This window comes from Oreochromis aureus, linkage group 10 (genome assembly GCF_013358895.1).
Source record: "Oreochromis aureus strain Israel breed Guangdong linkage group 10, ZZ_aureus, whole genome shotgun sequence".
Classification (NCBI taxonomy): domain Eukaryota; kingdom Metazoa; phylum Chordata; class Actinopteri; order Cichliformes; family Cichlidae; genus Oreochromis; species Oreochromis aureus.
In genome coordinates, this window is record NC_052951.1 from 16,079,591 (window position 1) to 16,104,645 (window position 25,055).

At 36.8% G+C, this 25,055-nt stretch overlaps 2 protein-coding genes and 1 long non-coding RNA gene across 3 annotated transcripts in view; 1 reads left to right on the forward strand and 2 right to left on the reverse strand.

Annotated features, from left to right (window-relative positions):
* The window catches only part of LOC120442274, an 81,800-nt gene that overhangs the window by 1,449 nt on the left and 55,296 nt on the right, over positions 1-25,055 (forward strand). The window lies entirely within an intron of this gene.
* LOC120442273 lies at positions 197-6,298 on the reverse strand. The gene is made up of 6 exons (XM_039618421.1): positions 6,168-6,298; positions 5,285-5,386; positions 5,153-5,195; positions 4,774-4,898; positions 4,099-4,157; positions 197-2,770 (listed from the first exon to the last, which is right to left on the reverse strand). Exons 1-6 carry the CDS (start codon positions 6,169-6,171, stop codon positions 2,285-2,287), a joined length of 819 nt encoding a protein of 272 aa, XP_039474355.1. The 5' UTR covers positions 6,172-6,298; the 3' UTR covers positions 197-2,284.
* si:ch1073-15f19.2 (T-cell surface protein tactile) lies at positions 7,387-12,079 on the reverse strand. Its single transcript, XM_039618420.1, has 7 exons — positions 11,886-12,079; positions 11,341-11,679; positions 10,790-10,899; positions 10,539-10,695; positions 8,647-9,096; positions 7,959-8,061; positions 7,387-7,738 (listed from the first exon to the last, which is right to left on the reverse strand). Exons 1-7 carry the CDS (start codon positions 11,965-11,967, stop codon positions 7,609-7,611), a joined length of 1,371 nt encoding a protein of 456 aa, XP_039474354.1. The 5' UTR covers positions 11,968-12,079; the 3' UTR covers positions 7,387-7,608.

The window sequence follows — 25,055 nt, forward strand, 5'->3', positions numbered from 1 at the left end:
GCAACTTAAAAATAACACCTGTTCCAATTACTGCAGGTCACATGTGGCATCATAAGCAAACTGTACAATGATAGCAATCTTACAAAGAAACCACATGCCCGACTACAAGCTGAAAGAGAATTGCTGCATTGCTTTTTCATGGGTGAAATTAACCCTTTAAAGCCTGAGCTATGAAACAATTGGCAGAAAATTCTAATTTCTTGAAAACGGAGAGTTTATTAAGCCATCTGACAAATTTGTTTATAAATTAATTACATTTTAATTTCCATATATGGTGTTTCATTTGTATTGTATTGCTACATCTGGTATTACAGTTTAAAAAGTCACAAAAAAACTGTATGTATCAAATACGATACACTAGGCGTTAAGGGGTTGTGATTATGCAACCACAAATTTGTACTGTGAGACTGAAGGCCAATGTCATATCTTAATTGCTATTAATTAAATGCTTTTTTTACTTTATTTTTTTTTATTTTTTTTGTTATTTTTTCAATAAAAAATTAATCTTCTTTTGTATTTTCTGTCTTCTCACAGCTACATTATGCAATTTTGCAGATTTTTGCAGAACCTTGCTGAAAGACAGACAAATACCTTTGAAATTGTACCTCAAGGAAATTTTCTTACTACTTGATGAAAGATAAGTCAGCAGTAAAACACAGTTCCCGCAGGGCCCTCAAAATGAGCGTCAGCTTGGCTGAGCCATTCTTGTGGACTGCACAATCATTTAATTATTTAAATCATTATTATGAAGACGTTATGTAGTTTAATGATTTCCTGCATTGTCAACCTTCCTTTAATACTTTACTGTAACCCAGTCATAAACTTTGGTACTTGGTGTGTATGTTTAATCTAAGAGCATAGTATAAAACAGTATCATTTCCTTTGTCTCTGTAAAGATGAGTGCGTTTCCTTTTGCTTCTCATCATGTCATATTAGATTTCAGAGCACATTAAAAGCTTTATCTCTTTTTTCAATTATACAATTGCGATGGATCTAAAAGCTAAGTTGTCAATTCATACTTATTTATAGAGTAACCCAGGAAATGCCCAGTGCAACTTAATAGGCTACAGTATAAGATTGATACCCATATTCTTAAAAATTGTGGCAGACCTTTGGGAAAAATATATATAAATTATAAACTGCTTCTAATTACAACAACTTCTATATATATGCAAAAACATCCTGTATAAATGACTGCCTTTATGTCCTCATACATGACAGTTACTAACGGTGTTATCCGTGAAAAGTTTTTTTTGTGACATTCCCATATGTCTGCAAGAGTTGCATCCAAAATGCCCAAGGCCAAAATTTAATCCATAGAGGGGAAGTAGGCCATGGTCAGCTATTGAAAAACTGTCAACAAAGAGTGGGCTGCAGGCTTCTGACTGCTGAGTTCACTGCATAGCTCAATTCCCTCGGCAGATAGCAGGGCAGTAAATTATCCTGCCAAGGGATTACAGTGAGGGAAATAATCATTTAAGCAGATGGCAAATTAGCTCATATGTGCAATAGATTATTAAAGTAACGACCATTGTCATAACCATGACATGTAAAATCCTACATGGTTGACATTTACAACAAAGCAATGTGCCCACAGGGAAAGCAAAATGTCATCACTTATGTCCCACTTAAAGTTTCCCCCCCCTTTTTGTTTTTACTTCACTGTTTTTTAAACGTTATCTTCACGTTAATGTTATCTTCACTCTAAGCATTATCGAGAGGCGGTTTCACATATGCTGAGGCATGTCGAGTTTTTCAGTGAAACATTCCCTCTCAGCATATAGCCAGCGCCCACATCGTGGAAAACAAATGTAAGATATAGTTTCTTCACACCTTTCTATGAGACATCTGGTAATATATGATGATGAGACATAAAAACAGTGAGAGTTCTTCCATGGCCTGTGATGATTTGGTGTTTTCCTCATCTTTTGCAATAAACTGAAAATTTTCCACATGGGCCTTGACATCTAAATGTCACGCAAAGAGTTTCCTTTTCGCTTTATTTACATTTATTACACCCTCTGCATGAAAGGTACACTTTTCTTCCTCTGTTGCTCAATGAGGAGACCTCATCTTGTCTGCCTCGGAGAGGAAATTGCTCAACCCTGCAAGCAGTTTGAATATTGAAGATGACGTAGTTTCATTTTACAGCTGTAGTAATAGACAGTAGTTTGTTTTTTGCAAATAAAATAAAATAAAATAATATAAAAACCAAAAAGTCTTTTTCAGGTGATATAGATTTCAGTTCAAAACAGTTTGAAACAGTAAAACTTGATATGTTTGTTTAACCGTGCTGGTGACCATCCTGGCTAAAGTTACCAATAAAAGGATCTGTGCAGCTCTGAATGGTTTCTACTTCTGAAAGCTGTTCACATAAATTCCCATTGTTACACTCTTGTTCATCTTTCATTTCTTCACTCTCTTGATCTCCTCCATCATCGCGCCTTCGCATACTATTCCAACCAACATTCCTCTCCAGTGTCAGATTCTTTTCTCTTTCCATTTCCTCTGTCTGTTGAGCTATTTGTTGACTGTTGAGGTAGATGCTGCTGTGTGAAACCATGGTGCTGGTGTCTCTGGACGGAAGATGAGCATCCATGTCTGCATCCACCTCCAAGAATGTATTCAGAGGAGGTGTGTGGTGGACTGACTGCTGTTCGGGGAAATGATTTCGTCCCTGTGACTGGCTATGCTGATGGCGATGCTTCTTCTTTCGTTTCTTTGCAGTCTTCAGGTCCAGTGAGGCATAGTTCAGGTCATTCTGGAAAGGCTGGTTTCAGACAACACAGATAAAAATAGATTGATTGTAAAATTGATTTCAGGTTTTGCTTCGCTCTGCACCGGTTTCTGCATCCTATTTAGTGGCTCCTGTGTATGTTCGCATATACTTGAGTTTGTCGAGTTTATTTTTAGAAGGCTTCAGGCTTAATTGTGTTCATTGGTTCACAGCTTTATTGACCACAAAGAGTCTCTGGTGTCAGTTGCCTTCCGTTTTGAAAGCAGTTCTGTAAGCATTGGTTCAACTGATTTGTCTGTTGTATTTTTGCACAAGATGTAAGTATTTAGTTTTACATTGAGCTGACTTTGTGAGTATAGTCAGATAGTCAGTGCAGAACATTATTATACTGTGTGAAATACTGACAGTTGAAGTCCATTTTATGTCATAGTATCCATCTTATTCTCCTTAATGGTTATAAAATGGTTGTAAAAGAAACAATGTAACTGAACTTAGTGTGGATTTTGGTCGAAATCATAACTGCAAATCGTGTGCAGTAGGACAAAGTGAAAAACAAGTAAAATGAATTCCTACCACCACAAAAAATAGAAAGTAGAAGGATGGCACGGCAACTAATCCACTGTTATTTTTGGTTACAATTTTATCTTCAGTTATGGGAAATAAGGTAAAATGGTTATTGTGCTGCATTCCATTTCGCAATTTTGTTCTTGTCTTTCGTAATAATTTTAGCGCGCCTCTTTACTTCAGAGCAGTACACTCTTAAAAGCATCAGGCAGTAACAGGTTTAGCCAAGATGATGAAAAGTCTTTGTTCAAATTCAACAATCGCAAGCACTCAACAAATGAGCGTTTTAAAAGTAAGCGACTAACTGTGTCAAACAGTAATTATTTTGATATTTTTTCTTTAATTGAGTAGCGCCGACACAGAAGCCTAATGTGTCATCCTTTCACATTTTTAAAACGCCATTAGTCGACGCGCTAATTTTACATGACTAATATGTTTTTCACAAGTCACATCATCAGCAAATAAAGTAATCAATGAAAGAAGTGTAAGAATGACAGAAGATCTATGTCAACAAGTTAAAAGTGTCATTCACATACATTAATGTGCAGAATACTGTATGTAACAACAGTACATCAGTATAGTGTATCTGACAACTCAAAGGAACTTCAAAGAACCTGTGAGTTATGCAATTATTAGAAATTCTGTAAATAAAGATGAAGTTAAATTAGCTTTTTATTAATTTATGACAGTCTTCTTAGGGCATTTCAAAGTCTTTACTGGGTCATGTAATAGAAATATGTAAATCCACTAAAATACACTTGCAGATAGATTTGAATAAACTTATGAACAGCACTTACCTTCTTATTTTCTCTTGTGCGTTGCATGGTCATCATCTCATAGCAACCCTCTGCAGAACCTGAAGTAAAACACAAATAATGTTTTTTTATTAACACTATAATGCCCTTTGTATCATATTTGATACATGAGTTTCTGAGACCTCATCAACATCATCAGTACTTGCCATAATTTCAAAATGTTCTGCACAAAACATTTTTTTCGGTCTAAAATTAACATTGTTAACAAAAAGTTAAGTGTATCATTAAATCTATAATAAAAATATATCATACAAAACATGATATAGCGAAAAAAAATGGTGGATTTTGTTATAAGGGCTAATAAACATCTCAGTTCCAAAAAATCAGAATTTTCTGGCTATTTTTTGATGGGTTGGGTCTTACAGGGTTAAACATTCGGACGGAATACTAATAACAAGACAACTAAATTATAAGTCAACAATTGGGGGGTTGTACAATTAAGGCAAATTTGCACATGTTAAATGCACTTTAAGTGAATCCATGAAGTTTTAGTCCATATTAAAACATGTTTTCCATGTTTGTTTTTGCCAAAATGTTTTTGTATATATCAACAAACCATACACAGTTATACATTAAGCTATACAAGTGTTTCTTAATGCTAACGCACTGATTTTGTCTTGTTTTTTTCGAAACGAGTCAGAAAGCAGACACACTCACTTCTTCTCTCTGTGCTGATGTTGCCATAGATTGGATTTTCCTGTTGCTCATGATGATTGTGGGGATTTTCCCTCTGCTCTTGATGATTAAGGTCATGAAAATAATGCCCTTCATTGTGTGACAGGCTTCAAAATATGAAAGAACATTTGGACAGATTGTTTAAACAATGTGATGCTATTTGCATATTGTAATTTTATCAAAAAAATAAAATGAAAATACTCCAGGATCTATTACTGTTACTTACAATCAAGTATTGTCTATTGGACTAAATAATACAACAAAATAAATAAATAAACATATATATATATATATATATATATATATATATATATATATATATATATATATATATATATATATATATATATAAAAAACATACGTTTCTTCTTCAGAAGTGTGGGGGCAGCAGGACCCATTTTTTTCTGTGTGAATAAATATGTTGCAAATTTACAGAAAGTAAAGAGTGTGTTAGAAATAACTGTGAATACATTTAGATTACATATTACCTTACCTCTGCACAAAATAGTTCTTCGCTTGATGCAGAAGATCACATTGAGGCATAGAGAGATCGACAAGGCCACAGATAGCAGCACCAAGGCTACGTGTAGAATATCTGAGAGACAAAAACAAAATGACCACTAATATTGAAAAGTGACACATTTTAGAACTCAGTGTTCATATTTTAAACCTATTTATTTGCTTTCACTGTCATTAATATTACAACCCCTTTTCTATGCATCACAGTATCAAAGAGAAAAAGAAATGATTCTAGCATGTTTTCTAAAAACAATTAGATGCTTTAACATTGTTGGACAAATCCAATCACTGATGGTGAAGAGGAGAATTTTTAAGAAAACTACGAGCTTGCACCCTTTAAAACCTGATATGGCTACTTTAAAGTTATTAGCGTATACAGCTTCGAGTGTAACTATCATGTGTTTCTACAAGCGAAGCGTCGTAGGTTTGCTTTTCAAAAGTAATCTTTCCCTTTCAGCTTTGTTCACAACTAGAAATTATTGACAAATTTACTTAAAATGCTTTTGCCATGTACCCAACAGGCACAACATGCTAAACTGCTGTAGACAAAGAACCATACGATTACATACATGTATACATAGTTATGAGTACTAACTCAGTCAGCCTGGAGTTTTGACTTTTATCTTTTGTCCTGCCACATTCATAACATACTCTTGAAACCAGAAAATTATTTTTCTAGTATTCTGGTAAATAGCAATTTGTACAGAATTACACTTAGCGATATACAAAGTATGTGAGATATGAATAATGCTGTGAAATATACATATTATCTATATATCTATATATCTATATCTATATATTATAGATATAACACCTATATATAACTTTAAAATTTCTAAAAGGTCTTCAGATCCTACCCATATTCCAGCCGTCTTGAAGAAAATGTGTTCTCTGTCTGATACGAATGCTCTCAGGTTACAGGGCATCACGTTGTTTAATCAGTGAGATGCTCAACACTGTAGTCTATTTTTACCCTCCCTCTGTTACCTCGCTGGTATCACGGTACTTTGAAAACTGAATGTTCTTCAGTTACAAACAGGAAGCAAAGTAACCTCATTCTGAGGCACGCAGTCTCAACACTACAGTGGGATACAGAATAATTTCATATAGATTGCTATAGTATAAGCATGACAACAGTTTAGAAACGATAGCAACTTTAATATTGTTTGTCACAGTTATAAACAAATACAGTAAAAAACAATCTACAATAAGAAAACAGAGAATTTCCCACAGACTGCTCTGCTCTCAATGTTAGAATTAAAAAATAAAATAAAAATAAAAAAAGAAATACAGAGTCGACAAATGGTGAAAACCACAATGTGGTCGTGAACAATAAGCTCACATTTACTTATGCTGTTCTGTCGGCTGTATGCAATTGTTACGTATGCTATGCATATATCAAGAATTTAAATCTTGCATAGACGTAGCGCTTTGTGGTTTAGCTGTTGTGGTTGGAAAATAAGAAAAAAAAAATGCAGTTGTGAAAAGTTTCCCAGAACAACTACATACGTGAGTGTCTGCAGGGCAGATAAACACAAATGTCGATGGGTAAATAAATAAAAGCATTATCCATTTAAATTGCTCATTAAAACTTAGCAAATCATTATACTCAAATCATTTTAATCATTTTTAAAAAAACATCAGAGAACTTGACTTGTTAATGTTTATGAAACCTGTACTGATTCATATTTTCTTTCATCAAGTGGTTGCTATGTTTCTTTTAGCCATTAAGCCCGTGTGGTTTGTGGTTTTAGCCCTGCTTTGTGATCATGATTGTCACTCTGCGGTACCTGTGGACAACAGGGGTCTTTGATATTAAGACATTTGTAACATTGTCGCATCAACTAAACATACTGAGCTAAATTAGAGAAAGTCCTTGGGTTTCTGGGCAGGAAATGCCTCATCACACTAATGAATGAAGTATTACAGCAGAAGCAGCATTCCTTTAAAAGATATGAAGAAACTATAGAAAGTACACTTCATGAAGTTCTGTCGCTGTGTAATAATCAGTAGTATATAGAGTAAGCAGTACAATATTTGAAACAATGTCACAAGAAAAAAGTAAATAACACAAACACAGTTTAAAAGTCAGTTTAATGAACTTTAATATGCATTCATTTTCAGCTATTCATATATTTGGGTGGATTTTATACAAAAAAACAAACAAACATAAAAATTCACAAAGTATATAGACAGAGCCACATTTGGAAAATTTCCTGTGACTGGTTTGTAATGAGTAAAAATAACCTCATTCTGTAACTTTTAACATGACCAAGAGAGGACCAAAATTTGAGTCATTCATATTTGAGTCTCTGTTAAAGAGTTGCACCTCGAAATGGGAAAAGACTCTGTCAGAGTCTCGCTGTGTCTTATTGCTGTATACTTCACTGGAGGTGGAGGGGGTTTGAACGAAGGCGGCGAATCCAGCCTACAAAGGCAGAGTCAGAGTACAAATATTGACTTGTGGCATTGTTAGACAGTTAGTTGAATCCAGAAAGCATGTGGAGGTATGTATTGTAGGTCATGTGTGTCTACTGGAAAATTTGACAGATATCAATATTTTTGAGGTCATTGAGGGTCACCCAGTGCATGACCCTGTGCGAGCAGGTGTGGAGGACGGTTGAATGCATAGATAGTAAGGGTTTTACCTGGTTTTTATAACTTGTCTTCTAAAGAGAAAGCCAGCCACGGCGATCAATACCAGCACCACAACAATGATTACCACCAACAACAGATGAATCGGTGCCGTATCTAAGAAGCACATTGCGAGAAGGGAAAATGTGATTTTTTTTGTACAGCAACAGCCGCAGTTTCTAACATATTGATTGTCTTGCTCTGGTGAAACCGAGCAAACTTCAACAAATACTGATAATAAATGTAAAGCTACAACGTGGAAACTTTCTGCCTCGAGGCAGAGAAGTGTGTCTTACAATCCTCCCCCTCAGTTTGTCATGCAGCATCCCTAGAAGTAGATGCTCCCCTTAATGAGTTTCCTACCTGGAAAAGGCCTCTAGCCGGAGGCTGAGCAATATATGATGAAGATGCAGATGGTGAAAGCAAAGAAACTCTGGCTTCTCAGGTTTTGCCTTTTGAGCATTTATATCTGCTGTTTGCCTGTTTTCAAGCAATTTTTTTCCCAACACTGTGACCTTGCCTTGATATTCACAAACAAAAGTACTCACTTTGTTGGTAGTCCCCAAAGAAAATTTGCAGAATGGTCTAATGGCATCACTAACGAGCTAGAGGCAGACTGGTAATGTATAAAAAAATTCTCACATCGTACCAATATATGTTTAGATGTAAATAAAGTAAAATACTGCAGTTTTAAAACCTTACCCTTATTTTCATTTTCTCCATTTTTATCTCCAGATGAAGGTGTTTCAGGATTTTTAAGAATGTTTCCTGTGGTGCTGTATTCTTCTGGCGTTGCTGAGGAAATGCCCTCTGGTTGCTCTGTATGTACCTCAGTCTCATTCCTCGTCTCATCACTGGCCGATTCTTGCGTTGAGGTCAACATTGTGCTAGGATCGCCTGATTCTGTTGTCCTCTGGACAGTCGTATTGAGCAAATCTTGGGTGTAAGAGTGTGTGGTAGGGGATGCTGTGACAGTGATGTGTGTAGAATTTGTAAAAGAGGTTATGTGCTTGTCAGCTGTGATTGTAACATTTGTGGTGTTTGGAGCGTTTGTAGCAATGAAGGTGGTCCGATCTGTGTGGGTTGAAAGCTCAGGGGTTGGTGATGTTGTAAGGCTGATGCCTGCTGATTCAGTCGAACCCTGTGGTGACACTGTCAAGACAGTGAAAGAAGAAATAATCCTGTTATCAGAATGTACTGTACAGATTGGTTGTGTCTTCCTATTGTAGAAACCTGTAGTCTATCCATCACATTAGAATCATGCTAGCTTGCATTACTGTTCACAACATAGTTCAATCTATTGGGAAATAAACTTAATTGCTTGCTCGCCAACACTCAAACTTTAAGGTCAGAGCTTCATATTTCATATGAGATATAGAGCTGTGCGTTCAATGTATTTCCCAAATGTAAAGCTATTCATTGAACCTGCATAAAGAGTAGGGATTATAATTATAGTCGACGAAAACTTTAAATTACCCAGTGAAGAGTAATACATCATTAAAACACGGCTCATGTTGGCATTCGGGAGAATATGCATAATCAATGCAGCTAAAATATTTCAAGTATCTAGAGTTTGGAGCCTTGGGCACAGATTTATGAGGTAACGGTGTGGGCATGAATTTGCAATATCAATAGTACAATGTACAGGTGTTCCTTTTTAATTAGGACAGTTTCTCTTCTGTATGTCAATTTTAATGCTACCGTGCCTACCCTGATGTATATAAACAGAGAGGTTTGATGTTCAATTAGACACAACTGAGATGCCATAGTTTAATAATGCGCATTTCTATTAAATTCAGTTCAGAGCTAAGGGAAATTGTGACCTATTTCAATATTTTCAGTCCTACATTTGCTGTACTACTCCAATCTGACCAACAGACTGTGCTCTTACCCCATATCACGATTCATAGTTGGTGTTGAGATACTGTTATAGTGTGCAGTGCGTTGTATTTGTGTGTTTGTGCTTGTGGTTTGAAACATAGAATGAAAGAACGGGAAGTAAGTTGTGACGTCTGTGTGGCTTCTGTTTGTGTTTTTTTTGTCACGTATTCAAATTCTCATGAGAAGCGTCTACAAAGGATGAAAAAGTAGACAACTGGGGATTATTTTCCTAACTGAGCACAGCCGGCTCACAGCGCTCCATCAAACTATTTAACCAGTGGTGGCAGGCAGACCACATGCTGTTTGGTTGTATTGTAATTTAAACTTTTGAATTATGTTTTAGCTGAGTGTATTTCAGTATTCCTTCAAATCCCAATGGACAACCGATTTAAAGCAAATAATTGAGTTTCTTTTTCTTTTTAGTTTAGTAGTTCCCAATTTATTCCTAGTTCCTTCCACATTCTCATAACATGGCTGGCAGCGTCACAATCCTTTGAATCTCTCGCCTTTCCTTCAGCTAATTAAAAATTAAAATTGAGTGAGCTACAGTATAATAACAAAAGTTCAAGTATCAGCTTTCTGGTCCAGTGCAGTTTATTAAGTCATTCAGTCTCTTGGGCCCTCTACTAGATTGCTAATCCAGCCCTCGGGAAAAGATGAAATTGAGTATGACACAAAGAGGCAAACAGCAGCAATGAACTGAAGACGCTCACCTGTCTTTAAACTTGTGGTTGTCGTTAGCACTGTGACCACAAACTCTTCATGCACAGGTTTGCTTCCTGTGTTGACAGTCAGTGTATAAACCCCTGCATCAGCATCAGTCACCCTCACGAGCTCCAGAGATTCAGTCTCTGACAACAGTTTATCATTCTGGGGCAAAGCATGATTATGTAGCACATGAAAACCTTTTATTTTGAAAAGATGTCAGAGTTAAATTCAGTTTCAAATTCAACATTTCCTTTACCTTGGTCCAGCTGTACTCTGCATTTGGAACTAATCTGCAGCGAATTGTCACATTTTCTCCATTTTGGACTTCAACAGTGCCATTCACATCACACGTTATTTTAATGTCATCTATTGAGGAAAGCATGAGATTAATTAGATTTAATCACACAAAAAACGTAAAAAAAATCAACCGACTGACTGATGTGAAAAGCACATTTTGTAATATGTCTTCTGCCACTGTTGTGATCACAACATCCCTTCAGCTGAACAGAAGAGTGTATTGTGTCGTGTGTTATGAGACAAGTAATATGAAAAAGAAAACTGTGTCTTTTAGCAAAGCTCCTAGATTTGTTCTTTTCGTTCTTACTTGGATTTGCTGAGCAGTAAATAACTGCTGAGATTGGCAGAGACTGAGTGCTCTGATGCAACCACAAGTAATGTGAAATATATGCAATACAGCATTAGATAGAAAGATGTTGTGTATTTCTATTTAAATATTAAATCCTGTGTGGTCTACAAAGTCTGGTTTAGGTACTTAGATGTGGCTTTGCGCGTACTAGGTTCTCTTACCTTTGATTATTAGCTGTGTTTCAACCTTTTTGGATCCATCAGGAAAGGTGGCCATGTCACAAACATAGATGCCTTCATCCGATTTCTTCACATCAGAAAGTTTTAGATGGGAACCCAGTGCATCTGTACCTTTTTTCTCAATCTGGACGGTAATATTTTGCCAGAATAGATGGATTCCATGAGATTGGCTGTACACACACAGCTTTGTGTTTTCCTTACGCCATTCAATACTGACAATCTTGTTATCAGTAGGACCTTTTACAGTGCAGGGTAAGGAAACATTCTGGCCCACTACAGCTTCCATCTTTTCATAATGAAACAACTCAGCCCCCTGGATCCCTGTCAGACACATCAGTGTTAGAAGTGACAAAAGTCAGCAGACAAAATCACTTACACTTTGAAGTTGATCATATAGACTGCAGTCTGCTGGGGTGCAGGCTTCTTGTCACGCCAGAAGCCAAAACGTATTTCAAAACTAATGATAAATATCAATCTTTGCCAGTATATCATAACCCCCTCAAAAACATGTGGATATCCAGAATTACCTTGAATAGTAGAAGCAAGAAGTAGAAGACAGAAAACTATTCCCAAAGCATTTCCAGCCATTTTTGAGGTCCCCAAACTCATTACGACGAATCAGACTGTATCCATCGAGCCTGATTGAGGCACTCAGGAAAGGCAGAAAGAGTAGAATGTCAACTGAGGTTAAAGAATGGGGTGAAACTGCGAGACAGGATGGCCTATCTTTACAGGAAGTCGCATAGAGACAGTGACTCATTCTTGTATTATTGAAGCTTGTGGTAAAAAGAACCTGGTGCAAAGCATACATTTGCAATAGCATGTGCTTCAGTCACTTCTCCTTTTTGTCAGGACTAACTAACAAGAGTCAGACTCATATCATTTTGACAAGAATGATACCAAGGGGGACACAAAAATTAAAACCACATTCTTAATGTGTAGTGTTTGGTTGATACATCAGTCCACCCAGACCTGCTCTTAAGTATATCCTTAATACACGACATGTGACATATTATTATGTTGTGACATTATTTAATATAACAAAATAACAAAAACATTACATTACAGTGGTTCAGTCTTCCACAGGATTTAGGAGGGTAAGGAGCATGCAATGCTACAAACAAAAAAACATAAGATCAACATTGCAGACAATTAGAAAAGAGCTGAAAAGGTATGGCTAGTTTTGAAGCGTGTTAGGAGAACACCTCTGCTCTCAAGAACAAACATGGCAGCACAGCTTCAGTAGCATCTAAACAAACCGCAAGACTTTTGGAACAATGTCCTTTTCACACACGAGGACAAATTGGAGATGTCTGGCCATAATGCACAGAGTCGTGTAGCGAAAACATAGCACAACATATTAGTTCAAACACCTCACACCAGCTGTCAACCACTGTGGTGGAGGGGAGATGATTTGGGCTTGTTTTGCAGCCACAGTTCAACCGTAAACTCCTCTGTAAACTCAGGTATTCTGTAGTCAAATTTAAGTCCGACTGTCCAACACACGATGTCAAGCAACAGGACAGTGATTCAGGTCCAGACAGCAACCACATTGAAATGCTACAGTGGGATCTTAAGAGAGCGTGTGTAAATGAATGCCTACAAACCTTAATGACCTGAAGTAAAGAAGAAATTTGCAAATATTCCTCTATGTTAGTGTGAAAAAATAATAGTCACTCAGAAAACTCGGACTGGTTTCTTTTTCACTTCCGTGCTTTCCTTAACTGACATTTGTCACACAACAGAATAAAGTCGCCTAAAAATAAAACACAGTCACAAGTTATAATTAGTATGACCAGTGTGAAAAACATGAATACAACTAGATTGTCAAACGAATAAAAATACACCGCTACAATCAAAAGAGTCTATCTATGCATGGCCGTCACACATCTCAACAGACACGAGCCAATAAAAATATTCTTTCCTAATTTAATTTATTTCCTTTTCAGTGTGGGCCACTAGATGTAGGCCCAGAAGACAAAATGTGCATCGACATATTATAGCAGTTGGCTAAATTGATTGCCTTATATTATCTGTTTAGTTAGTGGTTAACGTCTCCAAGCAGAAGTCATTATAAAGCTCGTCACACTTGCTCTGGGATCAAGAGATAAAAAAAAAAAAAGTATTACAGAAGTAATGGGCAATTTTCAGCAAATATGATTTTATTACTCCAGTAAATAATTTGTTTATCCCATTCATTAGAGACGAGAAACATTGTTCCTGTAAGACATTGTGTCACAATACTGAAATCGTAATGCATAAATTAATTCTTCAAAGAAAATTGAATCATTTGCATGCGGCTTTGTGAATGATAGCTTCAAATAGCTATATCCAATTAGCACAGATCATAAGAATAAACTGGAAAATTTGTTTAAATCTTCTAACCAAAGGCTGCATGGATACATGTGTGTAACTAATGAGGGCCACAGGCCAAGTGAAAGCCGATAATTCAGAAAAATATTTTCGGAAAATTACTCTTCAGGGATTTAAGATTAAGAAAACTGTTGGTAATCTTATTTGATGAATAAGTTGCAACGTTTTTAAAGGTGACTGCAGCTTTTTTCAATGTCTAATCTGTGCAAGCAGAGAGAAGGCACTTGTTATTGATATTAGGACCCCCATAATGCTGTTTTAGTACCCCACAATACCTACTGCTTTCCCACTTATTTACTTCTTCACATAGTGCTGTAAGTCTTTTAATTAATTTTGAATATTTATTTTGAACTAAAACTCTCTAAATTAGAAGAAACTGCTGTGAACGATACCTGTGCATATGCTATACTGTGACTGGCCCATATGTTTCACAGTGTGTCTCTCTTATAATTTAACTGATGCCAGTACGATCCAAGTTGTTTTTAAATCTATTTATTATATTATTAATTTAGTTATTTGATAATAGCAGCATCACTTCCACTGTGACTCACAGAAATATCAAAAATTTCTGCCAATCACATGATCACTGTGATTACTTCATCAAGTAGTCTAAGAAAAATGTGACAAAAGAATGATAAGTATTCCACTAATTAGAGTCAGCGTAATTTCAAATCACTAACCACTGTTCCTGCCAGAAAATAAGAATTAGATGAATATGAATCATTCTCTCACTCATTCTCTTAACTTCCAATTAAAAGAATGAATGAAGAAAAACTCTGTCGCTTGTTTTAGCATGCTGTTCCTGCCTTCTTTGATGTGCTGAGCAGGAATGAAAGTGCTGTAACCTGCTGTTGCACCCTGCCCCTCTTGCACACACTATTAGTCATAGTCCCACTCAGAGGTCATGTCTGCTCAGAAAATCTCTAGGCTTCCTAGATACAGGGGAATTGCACTTTTTGCAGCCTATTGCACCAGAACACTAATTGTAAACCTTGTGTGCGTGTATGCGTGTGCGCGTATGTGTCCGTGTATGTGGGGTGAATGTTTATGTATCCGCTGACCTCAAGGGGATATGTGACACCTATGCTGTTACACATTCACACATGCTGCATTGCTCATTTGGACACATTCAACGCTCGGTTTTTGCTTTGAGCACAGTGTTATCTCTGAGAACAAGTGTGGTTTTTAAAGGCAATGCATTATTAAAATTCGGACATGTAGTGGAGATTGACTACAAGCCAGTCGGAGTCCTGAGAGACATTTTATTTGTACTGTATCTAAATCTAAGTGTAAGTTTTGCTGCTTTCATATTGTGTTCTTCTGGTACAAACTAATTAACACGTTTTTGACCTTTTGTGAAACTTTCTGAGTATTGATTATTGCTCTTGATCTTCAACTGTGATAGTGCTGTGTAAAACAAACCCAAACCCTTCCTGATTTCTTAGTTTTTTGCATGTTAGTCACACTTTAATCATCAAAGAAACTTTAATATTAGACAATTATAACTTGAGTAAATGCAAAATGCAGTTTTGAAATGATGATTTCATTTATTAGGCGAAGAAAAACCCTTGGCTGTATGTGAAAAAGGAATTTTCCCATAAATTTAATAACTGCCTGTGCCACCCTTGGCCACAAGAACTGCAATCAAGCATGTGTGATAACTGCCAATGAATCTTTTACATCACTGTGGAAGAATTTAGGCCCACTCTTCTTTGCAGAATTGTTTTGATTTAGCCACATTAGTGGGTTTTCCAACATGAGGGCATGCCAATTAATCTCAATCAGATTGAAGTCCAAACTTTAACTACGCCACTCCAAAACGTTCCTTTTTTTAACTTTTTTTTGCTGTTGGACTTGCTGGTGGAGTCAGAGAGCTGAAAATCCTACAAATAGTCACGTCCTGAAGCAGCAAAGCAGCCCCAGACCATCACTCTACCAGTACCATATTAGGCTATTGGGATGATGTTTTTTATGAAATGCTTTGTTAGTTTTATACCAGATGTAATTTATACTTAGGTTTGGATACCTTTTTTCCCCCCTTGACAAATGAAATCATCATTTTAAAACTGCATTTAGTATTTACTCAGGTCATCTTTGTCTGATATTAAAATTTCATAATCTGAAACATGCAAGTCTGACAAATATACTATCAGAAATCAACAAGGGGACTCAAACATTTTCACAGCACTGTATCTATGTCAGCAAAAGTGGGCTTAAAAGCAGACTGCCAATTTCTATATGAGTATTGTGGTGTTGTACTATATAGCCATATGATAGCAATCCCTGTTCAGTTTTTGTAAGATGAGCTGAGCAATGTTAGGGATCCCAAACTTCACATTCTAGGTACCATGACTAGCAGTGCCACAGTAGGGCAGCTTTTATCCTGAACCAGTTTGCTGGAGTGACAAAAAGTTCCACATTGTTGTCTGTATACACCACGTCAATCAGTGCCAAAAGCTGGCATGTGGTGAAGGGCAGGCTGAAATCAGACGGCTGGATTAAGACACAAAATCTGGGGTTCTTTTATTACGCCCCTTATTTGGAGGGAGGGCACTGACCCATTCAGAAAATGACACATTTACAATGATTGCTTTCACCTCTTTGACCGTTGCTCAGGTGTTTCTTTTATGTGTGTCTAATATTTTCAACTCTCTGCCCAATATTTTGGGAAAAAAACTTCACTGTTTCTTTTGAAGGATAAATGGAGAGAGACAAATAACAAGCACTGCAAACATCAAACTTTGAACAACATTAAACTTTGTGAAAGTATGACATTTTGGAGACCGTCATGAGTGGGAGCTTGAATGAAGACGGGAGGGACAAATTGAGTAAGGCATTGTGCTTGATAAAACGTTGTTTTATAACTTGTCAAGACCGCTGACAATGGGCTGCAGAATGAATGTCTTACAATGCTGAACAGTATATGGGATTGTAATGTGGGATATTTAAAAAAATAGAACTGCAACAATTTATTCATTACTCATTCACTCACACACCTCATAAAAATGAGAAGCACCACCAGCAACTGTCATTTTAACAGCTGAACTAATCACAACCACTGACATATTATGAATTGTAAAATTCCCTCACTAGTGGCTGCATTTCTTCTAATATCCAATCTTGAAAGATATGAATCAGTTATTAGGTTAGTTATTTAGTAAGTTCATTAGCGGCACCAATTTCTTCATATGTGATTCACCTATTCTGGTCATTCACAAATGAACCAGACTAGTTATGTGTGCAGTATACCTGAAAGATGGGACCATTGATGCTTTTAATCATTTGAAGCAGCCAAGTGAGGAAGACACTGAAATCAGTGTGGGAGAAAGGAAAAATTGTTTTCAGAAATGATCAGTGAGTTTGTTGTGAGGGTGTTATCTATGCTCGTGTGCCCCCAAAATAAGCAATTACAAACTCCCCAGCTAGTACACTGCGTCCTGGGCTCAGTTCTGCCTTCAGAACTGCTTTAGGTCTTCTGATAGATTCAACAAAGTGCTGGAAAAATTGCTCATGGCCTGAAGTGTGCCAAGCCAGTATCCATACACAATTACTCATCACCATGTTATATTTTTTTTATTTTCTGTTGTCTGAATTTGGTGTGCCTCCTGGCTAACAGGAGGGCTACCTGGTGTAGTCTTCTGGTGTCTTACCAGCTTCAAGGTTGAACATGTTGTGCAGTCAGCAATGCTCTTCTGGATACCTTGGTTGTAAAGACTCCTTATTTGAGTTACTGTTGCCTTCCTATCAGCTCAAGCAGTCTGACCATTCTCCTCTGACCTGTGGCATGAAATCTTCTCCTTGAGTTCACCAGAAAGTTTCTCTGTAAAGAGTTTAAAACTTTCTTCCTCCTTCTGGTGCTTAGTTTGAACTTCAGCAGGCTTTCTTAACCATGTCTAGATGCTTAAATATATGGCTGCAGAATTAATCACATTTTAGTCCTCATCATGATTTTGACCTCCCACAATTCACAGAGCATGATTAACCAATACTGACTGACTAGCATGAGTGATATCAAAATGCTGTTATATGTATGTATTAGCAAAAATGTTGCACAAACTAAGCATTGTTATGTTTACATGAAAGTGTCACAAAAGTCAAAGAACAATCCTTAGAAATGATTGTGATCTGACTATTGATCAAACTATGGTCATAAGAATTTGCATATTAATAATCAAGGAACTGACCTCCCAGTCCTTTGTTCCCTCAGTGGTGCTAGTGTCACTCATTATGCAAATGTACTGTTTATAAGGTTGGGGAAACCTGCAGTCAGCTGAGACTGAAGGAGTCACTTGGATGAATGATGAAATGGTTCTCCCACTGAAAACGCTACGTCCAGATGAACAGAATCAACTTTTGAAAAAAATGATTTGAAAAAAATTTACATTCTGAGATGTAATGCAGAGAAGAATAGGAGAGCCTTGCATTTGCCATGTACAGACGACACCCTGAAAACATAATGGGGAAAAAAAAACATCAGAGAAACTTCAGATCAACAGAAGAAGATTATGTCTTATGGAAAGATGTTCTACATACAGAGCAAACCAAGTAGGAGCAGAAGAATTACAATATACATTTTTATTCAGTGCCATCAAGAATGACAAAGAAGCAGAATAGTAAATCTCATTATACAACCAAAAACCGCAAACGGTATCTCCAATCTAATGTGATTATGCAAGCCCACTCAGGACTTTTACAAAATCCAGCAACACTTGCAGCTTCTTTAAACTCAAGACCGCATAAATATTTTACATAACAAAAAGAGATTGATTTAATTGGGTGGACAACTTTGTTTTAGTTTGAGTTCACTTCCTTTACTTGTGACACACTTTAATGTTTTCACAGTCGCTCCCTCTTTTCCGTATACTGGAAAGCTCATAATAAAGCTAAACTTAGTCACGCACTGTTGGTTCTCTCAAAGCAAATCAGTGTTCTTTAAAAGCCATCAAAATGCCAGCCGAGAGTTGATAATCCCCAATTATCCCCTGGATATGAATAAAATATCTCTATCAAACAAAGCGTAGAGGGTGAATTAAAGTGGAAGTGACAGAAAGCTAGAATTTCCAAAGCGTGATATATTTTTTTTCCATTGCTATCCCTGCACAACAAAAGAAATGGCATCTAGCCATTTTCCTCTAGTGGTGTAGAGGAGTTTATTTGTGGTAAATCTGAAACAATTTCTTAGCTTATCAAGCTACTAAAACAAAGAGCATCAAGTAGGATTTCTTCCATGTGAAATGCATTAAATTCTCTTGTTTATCTTAATTCCTTTTATATGGGTGAGATATACTTCTCTCTTTAATGCCTCTTGCATTTAAACTCATCGCTCTGACAGCACAAAGAGATTTTGTTGAGTTGTAGTTTTGTTTAGTTATTATTACAATTCGTCTTATAGTTCGACAACACTCTGGCACATAATGAGCCATGTTCTCATTGTGATGCCAAAGTGCCTTAAAGTATCCTACTTGACTTTGTTCATTTTTCGCTGTAATACAGAACCCTTCCTCTAATGTCTCAGGGCTTCTTGTCTGAATGCAGGTCTCCTGGGAATCTGATTTAGTGCACTGAAGAGAAAGTAACTCAACAGATGAGATCCTCAGGCAGCAACTGTTAGCGCAATCCCATATTTGGCCTCTTACTCCAACTTGTACTTTACTGTCTTTTCCTTCAGCAGTCTGCTTCTGTCTCTTTCAACAATATTTTCTGTTGATTAAGGTTATATGTGCCTAATGGAAATTTATTAGTCGCATAAATTATTTTTATTAAATCTGGATAAGTCCTGATGCTTACTTGGAGCTGCAGCAGAATGCAATTGCTTTTAAACTAGGCAGCTTTTCTTCCAAGTTGTGAAATAGCTACCATACTGCACAATAAAAATAGACACGAAGCTGTTTCAAAGACCTTCTGCAACCCTAGCTTTATAGTCGGCTTTAGCTCTGATTGTTTCAGTTTTCTCGCCAAATTTGATGTATGGTTTAATTTCACAGCTATCAAGAACCTTATCTCCAACACCAGCAGGCAGCTGTTTTTAAAAAAACAGGAAAAAAATATTACTACTTTTATCTAAACTATCTTTTTCAGTCAAATATATTTAAAAAAAAAAAAAAAATTAGCAACGACTTAAAGGTACTAACTGCCAAGTTTGTAAGTTATTGTTTTACTAACAGTTTTTACTGGCGTACCAGAGTTACACTTGGAAAAAAAGTGGTTGGCGATCATGGCACGACTAAAATTATTCTGTGTGAGATCTTTTTACCTTGAAATGGTTGCTTCGAAGACGGGGAACAAGTGTGTGATTGCTTGCAATTGGTTGCCATCTTCACACTGACTTTGGTCTGTCAAGATAGAAATAAAGTGCCAATAAGATGTAGTCTACTATCAGTTTGCAATTTAATAGCATCAAGTTGTCAATTCCATGTAATCTGTAGTTATATAGCTAAATGAGATAAATTGGTGAAAATCGCAAATCTGTTGCATCTACACAAACAGAAATTCACATTAAAAGGAAATTCTCATTAACTACTTACATTCAGACCCCAGCCAGAACCTCAGATGTTACCCAGATGTTGCACGTTCAACCCATGGGCGAACAGTTGGTCAATGCAACTAGTTATATTCAGTCACCTAATGTACTACCGTCTCTATTCTCTAATATCTTGAGACTTGGGATCTATGACTAGGAGTACACTAGCTTGTGACTCTCTCAAGTTGGGTTTGTGTTGCCTCATGCTCTCAACCAGCTGCACTAAAATAAAATATCCATAGGCACATAAACTTGTTGTTATAATTACATATAACAGTTATAACCTGTTTGTGCCATATGTCTGCAGGTATTATGATTTCTGTAAAGCAACATCTAATAAATTTCTGATTGACAGTGACTTATGTGGTTTCCTCATAAGTTAAAGTCATAGAAACTAATAACACTAAATCATCCAAAATCTTAATTCATGTGAATATATGCATGCAGCAAACACAAAATTCTTGTCTGACTGTTATAAGGTCAGATCTTTTGTTTGTAATTATTCGTTATGATATTTGAGAATGTTTACAACGTTAACAAACTGTCGAAGGACTTGAGAATGCACATTGTGTATCAAGATTAGTAGAGAAAGGTACATTTATGCCCATTATTTCACTGGAACAAAGGAATTAAATCTTAAATAGCTTAAAAATGCATTTTTCCTTAATTGAAAAAAGATCATATTAGCAATTCTTTAACAACAATCTCAGCTCCTGCTCCATTTAGCATACTTTGTCTGTTAATGTGCCTCTCTTGGTATTCAGTAGCACGAGCACAAGTGTGTGACATACAAAGTACTGTAATAACTGCGAAGTAGAGAGCAACAACTCTTTTTTCACCCAGAGGAAAACAGCAGCAACAAAATATTCTTTACAAACTCTTCTGTAATAATACCTTTGAAAAATGTTTCCATTTCTGAGAAAGCAGTTCCATGATGGCATTTTTCTTTCAAGACATTTCTATGCACCTTCAAATGTACAGATGAGCACACACAAACATTGTGGTGCAAGGACTGTGAACACAAAAAACAGTGTTGCTTTTTGTGATTACTTTTGATCACATTGATTCCACCAAAGGTCCCCATCCAGTTTGAAAAATGTCATGCTACGATTTTCCAAAAACTTTCTACTTCTAAAATTTGAGAGAAAATGGCTTCAAAAGTCTGCTCAACTTTAACCTTTAACACCACTGCAACCCTTACAGACATTCTACCATGTTTATATTACAGTCATGTGGAAAAGAAAGTATCCACAGGACTCTATGCGGTGTGTAAAAAAATAGGTAAACTGCTTTCTCAGGAATTAAAAGGGTAAATAGCAGCCAATTTCTGCTAATCAAGTGCAATTAATTAATGGATCATTAGCAAGTGTAATCACTTCAGTTTGCTGGTCTGGAACATTCAGACATGTGTTCGCACAATGTCACAATCTTACTTGTGGTGGCTGTACCTCAAATCATCCCAATAGATCATGCAATGGTCAACAAAACTGCAAAAGCCTAAGAGCTACTTCATCTCACACTCTACAGGCTGTTTAAGGTTAAAGTTAATGACAGTACAATAAGAAAGAGACTAAACAAGTTTGGCTTGTTTGGGAAGAGTTGCCAGAGAAAGATTTGTCTTTTTTTTTTTTTAAAAACGAACATGGGAGCATGACCTAGGTTTGCAAAGTTACATCTGAACAAAGACTTCTGGAACAATGTCCTTTGGACAGATGAGACCAAAGTGGAGAAGTGTGGCCATAATGCACAGAGCCATGTTTGGAGAAAGCTAAATGCAGCATATCACCACAAACACCTCATACCAGCTGCAAGCACGATGATAGAAAGATGATGATTTGGGCTTGTTTTGGAGCTACAGGACTTGGACACCTTGCAGTGATTGAGTTGACCATCAACTACTCTATATAACAAAGTATAAAATATGAGACTGTCTGTCTAACAGCTAAAGCTTTTTATAAAATTGGTGCACCAGGACAATGCAGCAGCAAATCTTAAACTGAAAGGCTTGAAAGGAAAAGAATTAAGGTGTAGCAATGGCCCGATTGAGATGCTGTGGTGGGACCTTAACAGCTCTGAAAGAACTGAAGTAACATTGTAAAAAAGAAAATTCCTCCATATCAGTGTAAGAGACCAAAGCGAGAAAGAAAACTACTTCATGTTATTTCTGATAAAGGTGGTTGTACAAGCTGTTGAATGATGTGGTGTACTTAGGTTTTCAAAGGACTGCATAACATGTGAAAGCCTTTTTCTTATGACTATATAGACTTGTGAAACAATTTTTAATTCAGATTACTTGACTTCTTGCTTTTACAACAATAGTTATGCAGTAGAACAGCCTCCTAAAAGTTAATACTTGGATAAATTCAGCCAGAGACATCTAAATCTTCTCAGACTCTGTGAGTCGAGCATTCATTTAGCCACATGCCAACGTGTGCTGCACTCATTGTCAGCTGACGAGAGAAGCTGAAATGCGAGTTGAAGTGATGCACCAATTACTGACTGACCCTTTCCCTTTCAAGAACGTGGTATTGTGAGTGGCCGATGTGTGGAGTAGATCCAGTGTTGTGGGAAAATAGTGTTTGAGAAGTAATTCAAGTAGCACATAGCCACAGGCACTTCTAATTGCATGCCACCATGGATGACTGACTTACTGCAATCCACCATAAAGTGCCGAGAAACGTCTCGATTTCCTTGTACCGACTCTCTAAATTCTGTGTACCAATGTCAACTGTCTGGAAAGTAAAGTTTACCAGCTAATTGTAAGAGTTTTACAAAACAAAAGGCATTTTTACCTTCTGAAAAACAAAAACAACTAAAGAAGCAAGAGAACTAGCATTTGATTTTACAACACTGAACATAGCAAACTGCTCTAACTGGCAAAATTCTTCCTGGTTATTTTAATACGTTTTAAATCAAATAGGCATAATAATTGCACAATAAAGAATTAATTAATGGTAAATAATTTTTCCTTGGTTCATGAAAAACTGCAGACAAAGCACTATAAAGTTTCTGCGGTCAATTAACGAGTTACAGGAGTGAGCAAAGAGTTGCCAGATAGCAGCAGTATTTAGAGTGGCATAAGGTGCTGCAGTGCTGGCATGGTGTAACAGAGTCACATTGAGATATGACTCATTATCCTTGTGGATAATTTCACTTCCACTTCATCAACAGCACCCTCCTATTAGTCGTCATGATTGTCTCCACTTCAGCCGCCTCTGACTGAGAGAACTACCATGTACATTACATAATTTATATCGTTCCTTGTAACCAAACTCAATATTAATGGCTTAAATGGCAGCAATTACAGTAATCTTGTGATCAATGATTACATGAGGTTTGATATTAATTATCAAGATGTCTGTTTTAATGCCAAGAATAATTGTCATGGAGAAAGAAAAACAGTAGTAAAGGAGAAGAGTAACTTTTGTTACAGTCTGACTAGAAAAACTAGTTTCGAATCACTTCCTATTTATTAAAATCTGGATTTGCTGACCTTTCTCAAAGGTGGTTAAGTAAAGGGGTGAAAAATTGACAGAGCCCTTCCATCTGTAGATAAAGAGCACAATAAAACACCTGACAGAGCACCCTACTTTCATCAGGGCTAAGACGGCGTCCAGTGACATTATCAAAGTAATGACATTTATCAAAATATCAGTGAGGTCCTTTTAGGTGGAGTAGAAAATGGTAAGGGTGTGGAAAAATTAGGTATTTGCTGCACGAAACCCCATTTTGTCTTAACTCGGCTTATAGGCCACAATAAATGGAAAAGGACACAGTTGATGGCTGCAAATTAAGATATTTATTTCAGTGCTCCAAATATGGGGTGTGTCAGTTAGTAACATCAGTGATGTAGATGTGAGAGTGTGAAATAATAGGACGCTAATGGGCGTTGTGAAAAGAAGACAAAAATGAAACTAAAGGAGTGGGGCAGAGCGAGGAGGAGGAGAAAGAGAGAGAAAATATCTGGTTGTACTTTTCTCCTCTAAGCTTGGCCCAGGTGTTCAAATCCTGCTCTCTGGATGTAGCGACTATGTTTGCCCGGGACCTTCAAGGGCAAATAGGAAAACACAGTAGCCTAACTGCTTTATTTGCATGCCAGCAGGTTATGCAGGGGTCACCACAGTTACAATTTGCTTTATTTCACTGTCCACTGCATTTTGCACCATTAATATACTGAGCCACTTTAATGTCATATGATGTTTGCTGTGGTTATTATTTCTTTACACATTTAGTAAGCCAAATTCTTCTATTTTTTGTTGTTTTATCACATTTTATTGGGGTGGCACAGAGGTGCAGAGCAGTGTTACCTCACAACAAGTTCTAGGTGTCAACCTGCTGCTGTGTGTTCACGTTATATGTGGAGCTTGCATGTTCTCCCTGTGGCTGCGTGGGTCCTCTCTGGGTACCTACAGTTCAAATACTGCTTGTTAGGTTAATTAGTGATTCTAAACAATTAGATATTTGGAACAGGGAGCAGCAATAAACATAAAAACAACAGAAGACATGTCATTTAGTCAATTACATAACCCTCTGGATATAGACCTATAAAATATCACAAAACACCAAGTTAAATAGCAGTGCTCTCGTCATCTTTAAAGGGCTGCCAAAGGGAGCAAATGGGATGTCAAAGACGATTAAACATTAAACATCTCAGTATTACAAAGCCTAATCTCTGTCTTACTCCTCAATCCACATCAGCCCTGCTTATGCAACTACCACTGTTCTTGTTCAGGCAGCCAGTTAGTTAGCTTGTAAAGCGCAGCAGTAACAGCAGTTTCAGTATCCACTCGCTGAGAAAGAGCAT